This window comes from Buceros rhinoceros, unplaced genomic scaffold, assembly GCF_000710305.1.
Source record: "Buceros rhinoceros silvestris isolate BGI_N320 unplaced genomic scaffold, ASM71030v1 scaffold6321, whole genome shotgun sequence".
NCBI lineage: Eukaryota > Metazoa > Chordata > Aves > Bucerotiformes > Bucerotidae > Buceros > Buceros rhinoceros.
In genome coordinates this window covers 115,087-120,994 of record NW_010392584.1, presented here as the reverse complement: position 1 = coordinate 120,994, position 5,908 = coordinate 115,087, and the positions used below count along the sequence as shown (strand labels likewise).

General features: G+C 40.9%; 1 protein-coding gene across 1 annotated transcript in view; it reads right to left on the bottom strand.

Moving 5' to 3' along the window:
• The window catches only part of KIAA1549 (KIAA1549 ortholog), a 75,094-nt gene that overhangs the window by 26,277 nt on the left and 42,909 nt on the right, over positions 1-5,908 (bottom strand). The window contains exon 10 of the mRNA XM_010144549.1: positions 715-917. Coding sequence (XP_010142851.1) covers positions 715-917 — 203 coding nt within the window. The remainder of the gene's footprint in view (positions 1-714; positions 918-5,908) is intronic.

Sequence of the window (5,908 nt, the reverse complement as noted above, 5' to 3'; positions counted from 1 at the left end):
CCTACCCCCCCCCCCTTTTTTTTTTTTTTTTGCAATGCACATCCTTCACTGCATTGCTCTGTGACAGCATCTATCCTGTTCAAGACACATTCACATCACTTGATATTGGGAAAGGTTAGGAAATTACTGCTGAAGGCTGACAGACTCTTCTCCACTTGCACAGCTCTAAATTATCACTCCTTTTCTTGACCAAAGCTGGTTTATTATGTAAGCAACTAGATAATCATAAATAAAAACACTCGTGCATTTTCCCTGAACTTTGGAGATACCACTTATTTCTGGAAATTCCAACTTATCATACATGTATTGATCACTACTAATCAAAACACACTGCTATTCTTCAATGGTTTAAAGTTGTTTTTAACTACCTGTTGTCTTGGTAGCTACAGATCACCACAAACAATACGCATCAGAAAACATACACTTGGTGTGCCACTAAAGAAGCAATGACTTGCCTCCAGCCAACTTAGAGGTGTCTTAAAATACCCTGTTTAATTGAACAAGTTGACTTGTAAGAGAAAAATGGACACTAAATTCTCACAGCCTTGTATTAATGAGTAGTGAGACGTAATTCTGACTGTCCACTAGAAAACATGAGTCCCAGCACTCTGAAACAGTTCTTTCCACTGATATTGCCCTAAAAATACAGTAATTGTTGATTATACATTAATAGACTGTTATCCACGACAAATTGTTTTCTCTCTGTGAACTGACCTCCCTCTGTGTCGAACAGTCTTTGAAGGCTTTGAAGAAATCTTGGATTTCGGGCTGGGCACATCTCCATTTTCAGATGGGGTAGTATCCTTAATAGGTCCTTGTAAAGGAGCTGGCTCATGGATAATCAGGACATCATCTTTATTGTGCTGGCCCAGATGTTGCTTAGCAAAATCAAAGCCTTTCACACTGGGTGCTTGTAGCTGTGAGAGAAGAACAAAGACAAAAAAAAGGAACCACAAGTGACAATGAGTACAAAGGCTTTGGTTAAGATCTGCAGACAATGGCCACTAGGAGGATGGTCAGGCTGCGGAAGTCTCAGGAATGAATATGAGCGCTGCAGGGAAAAGTAAAGCAACCCCACCCCCATGATTCTGTCACCTTACTTCAGTATACAATACACAGTGTAAAACTCGAAATTAGCAAATCTAGTAAAATAAATAGCCTTCATTGTTTCTACATCCTCCCCCAGTTGTTTCTTCAGATTTAATCACTGTGTGAGCAGCTTCTTGTGAACTTGTGGGTGCAAGGCTGCAGAGACCTCTGAACTGACTGAAATTACCACTGCCAGGTCATCTTTGCATTCCTTTCTGTCAAAATGAGTGAAGTCAGCTTAAAAAATTTGAATAACGTCACTCCTGATCCTCCTCATTTTGAGCTCCCCAAATCTGCAGGAGTCTGGGAGTGCTTGTACAAACACCTAGTTCTGATGAAAGACAAACATTCTGCAAATCTGAGTTATACAGCAGCCTGGCAATGATTTTTTCAGCCAGCATGGATGCCTCCAGAAAAGAACTGAAATCTACCTCTTGAGAATTTCATACTGAATAAACAGAAAAACATATAAAATGTTTTGGAATATAGAGAAATTAGATACTTATCCTAGAGATCTTATTAAGGGATTATGGATTCAGTGTCTTGCTTGAGAAAGGCACAGAACTGGGCCTTTCATTTTCAAAACTGTATTTATAAAAAAGCTAATTTTGCCTTGTCAATGACTTGATTTAGACTTAATTTAATCAAGCCTCCAAGTTTCAAGCTCTCCTGCTGATTTTTTGGGGTAATTAGAAATTCTGAGGAACTAATTAAGAAAAAGGTTTTCTTCAAGTCTGGCTCAATTTTATGCAGTTTGAAAGTTGGAAGTAAAAAAGAAATGTTGACAAGTCCAGTTTTCAAAGTGCTTCCACACATACGCACTGCACAGCACACACACAAAACCCTCTGTGTGTTCCTAGAGCTGATTTCCTGCGAAGTGAAGCATGTGTTGGATTGCGTTTATGGGTGCGTCAGGTTCCAGATGTTTAAACGAGCCTCCTTTCATAAAGCTTGGCATGCCAACTTAGATAACTACAAACAGACTGGTCTGATATCATGCCAAAGATAAGCTTGCCTAAGGAATATTCTGAAACAATCTCTTCAAAATATTTTCTCAGTAAGCAAACATTTTCCAAATGGTTCTTAGAAAAATTGTTGTAGTGGAGCAAACTGCCTATTTAGACCAGTAGATGGCAATGAAAGCTCTCTTGTAAAATCCAACAACTATCTGAATGGTTGAGGCTTTGGAGTTAATTTTTCACAAAACGAGTAAGCTTATTATTTGAACAGCCCTGGATGTCTTCCACTATACTCCATTTTTCTTGGGCTTTACAACAGTCCCTTCAATTCAGCACTAATGGGCGATACAACTATTGAATTTCTGTAAATGACTGCAACCATTGATTCAAAAAGGCACTGTTGAGCTATGCCACGTGAAGGTGCAATTTTATTGAGTCATAGCTATCTAGAGAACCCTTCCTGAAACTTCACCCCCTTCAGAGTTGAAACACTGTCTTCAAGATCTTGCTTGCTTAGAAAAATAACACCGCAAAACTCCAAGTCTTCCCTCTCCACCCTACCCCAAAATTTCTGAGGAGGAACTTTTCAGATGCTTCTATGTGCGACAGACTTTGCTTGAAACCGTTTGATGGTTTCCCTTCTAACCCTTTCACACTCCACTCCTGACAATACAGCCCTTCTGCTGATCCCCGATGATCACTTCCTCTATTTCACTACATTCACCTCCATTACCTCCAGGCTGTTTTGATCCAAAGACGATGAATGCCTTCATGTGCTGGGCACAATTCTTGCACAAAAAAAAAAAAAAAAAAATCTGGTGGTGCTCTACCCTTTCCTAAGCACTCTTGACTTGACCTGCAAAGTTACTATTCCTTTTGAATAGTGGGATGGGCAAGGACAACCAAAGAGACAAACATCCTAGTAATATTGAAATTACTACTATGGTTTTATTAAGATTGCTGCATGTCTGAACCATGCTTTTCAACATACCTTAGAGTTAACTCTAGCATACTCGGGGTTGTAAATCTTCTGGGGAGTAAAGCAACATGCAAAAATATAAATTTTTAATATATTAACTTTGGATAGTCTTATTCCTAGCTGCAGTATAACACCCTTTCAGCTAATTTCAGTTACGGAAACAGATATATGTACATGTAATTACACCACAGCATATGTATGCACAAATGTTTATCTGCAGACAGACCACACAGAAGCTGAATTAAAAGACTGTATTGCAAAGACAAGCACTCACACTGGAAGAAATGGCACAGTTAATGTCTGAACAAACACAACTGGGTGCTCTCTTGCATAGGCACTGCAACAGAGTCTTGAATTACAAAATCATAAATTCAACTCTTCCATAAGAACCCTCTTGTTCTCTCCCACCTTTCTTGATACTTGACATAGGCTGGGCCTTCTGCTATTAGTCAAATTTGGGTAGAATGTAAGAATGTCATTTGTAGAACCAGGATAGCCATCTCATTCCATGCAGAAGCTGGTAAAAGCATAATAAAAGAAGGAAGGTATGTAAGAAGAGAGAGGAAGTATTCCATGCAGATCTGCAGCTACAGTGGCTGAGACTTTGCCAATAAATTTCAGACTCTTGCTGGCAACAGAGGACTGTCAAGTCTCAGGTATCACCACCCCAGGCCTCAAGAAGCACTCACCCCAGGCACCACAGAATGTGTGGCTCCATTTTCCCAAAGTTGCAGAGATGTAAACTCCTCGTCTGGTCTCACCATTCCTTGACAGGCGGAACCAGTCCCTCCATCCCGCCCTCCTGCCCCTCTCTCCCACTGCCTGCCAGCTGCCAGTTCATGCTATCCAAGAGCCTGAGGCGCATTGCTCCTTATTCTTTCACCTGGCCTCAAAACAACTCTGTGTACAGCAACAGAGAAAAAACCCTCTCAGCTTTTAAGTGACAGCTTATGCATGCAGAAAAGGCATAATCCTATGAGAATTTCATCATCATCATGGCTTGGCCTTGCAAATGAAGACTTGGGAAGGGCTTTTCCCACGCTCACTGCAAGCGATGAGCGCACCCTTAAGGCCTGCGCGGTGGATTTTTTAGGTGAGGCGCAGCGTGCGCGGAACTGGCTCCACCCTTTACATCTGCCAGGGCCTAGCGAGCTTGGACGGTGACAGCGAAGTCCTCGGGTCGTAGGTTTGGTTAGAGTATCCTTCTCTTAGATGATGGATGCCTTACAAGGCTAAACGAGCTCCATCTGCCCGGGTTTGGAGTCAGAGTTGTCCTTCTCCTAGGATGGTGCCCGAAGGCTAGTGAGCCCATCCTGCCCGTGGACACACTTTGTCTGACCCTTCAGTTGAGACCTGTCTGCCTTGGGAGACCCCACCGGAGGCACATGCCACCACCAGCACAGCTCTCAACCTCACAAGGGCACGCAAGCTCCTTCCCCATGACAAGGGGGTGCCCATGAAAGAGTCGCTGCTCTACCTCTGGACATCACAGACCCGGGCACGGGGCAGCCGGGGCCTGCCAAGAACGGGAGTCCTGGAGGTGATACGAGAATTTAACTGGTGAAGTTCTAACAAGTCTCTCAATCCCATGCAAATATTTTCCCAAAGGTTTAAAACTTAGCCAGAGATGGGCAATTCCTCACAGAACCAGCAAAAGCATCTCTCTCACACAAAACAACCTTCTAGTCCTGTTTTCCTTCCTTCCCCAGCCTGCATCTCCAAGACTGAGTCTATGCACTAGAGCTTCTCCAAAACGATTTTTAAAATTTGGACAGAGCATTCTATTTTCTCCTAACTTTGTTCTTTGAAAGAACAAGGTCTTCTGATACTTGAATGGAAAATTTTGGCCTGAATGATTCAAGTCTTGCAGAGTTCTATACAGCCAAATAATTACAATTCTAGGTATCTCCTGTTAAAAAAGCTTAAGCTGGCACTACCAGCTCCAGCCAATGTATCAACAGCATGAGAGCCTTTATGCATGTGTGTATACATGTTTGTGCATATGAATGAAAAAACAATTAAAAAGTTTAAAAAAATATAAAATGATACCTGACTGAGTATGAAAAGATGGTCCTCAACGAAAAAACTGATAAAATGACTTGTTAAAAATAATATCTGTTATTTAAGAAAAAGAAATCCTAATATGATTATCACTACAGAACTTAAATTGGAGAAACCCACTTAATTTTCTTTAAAAAAATCCCCCCAAATGACATCTCTGATATCTCACCTCTTAGACCATGGCAACATTATGATTTTAACTGAGAACTGATTCTAACCAAAATCTACCTCTTCAGTGAAAAGTGTCAGAAGGACACTGAAACACAACTCTGCTTTCTGCAAGACTAGATGGTCAGATCAGTGAGACTCAGTGGAATGAATTAACAGTGTTGTTCCAGACTGAAGAGGTTTACTACATTTTCTTATGAATTTCTGTGTACCACCTGCCACACTCTTCCTTTTCTTGATAGCAAGTTAAATGGTGTAGCATATTGGATGACGTCTGCTCATCTTAGCACATGTAGTCAGAATACCATGCATAGATCAGTCACCTACTACTCACAAATTATCCACTACCAAGGAAAGAATACAGTCTCTTTTTAAAACCACATCTGTGTTGATACTGCTACCTGTTCAGGTGTCACAACTGAGCCTCGTTTTAATCAATCTCAACTGCCTTTACCTAAGACCGCACAAAATCAGTATTAGCAAAGATTTATTTTAAATGCAAGTTGTTAGAAAAGATTTTAATTTGTTTTACCTTAATGTATTTATGGAATGGAAAAGATAAACTACTCTGAAGCTTACCACCAAAACGAGTATGTCTGAACTGCTGTATTCATAAGGCATTATATATTATTATACAAACACAGGACCTGCT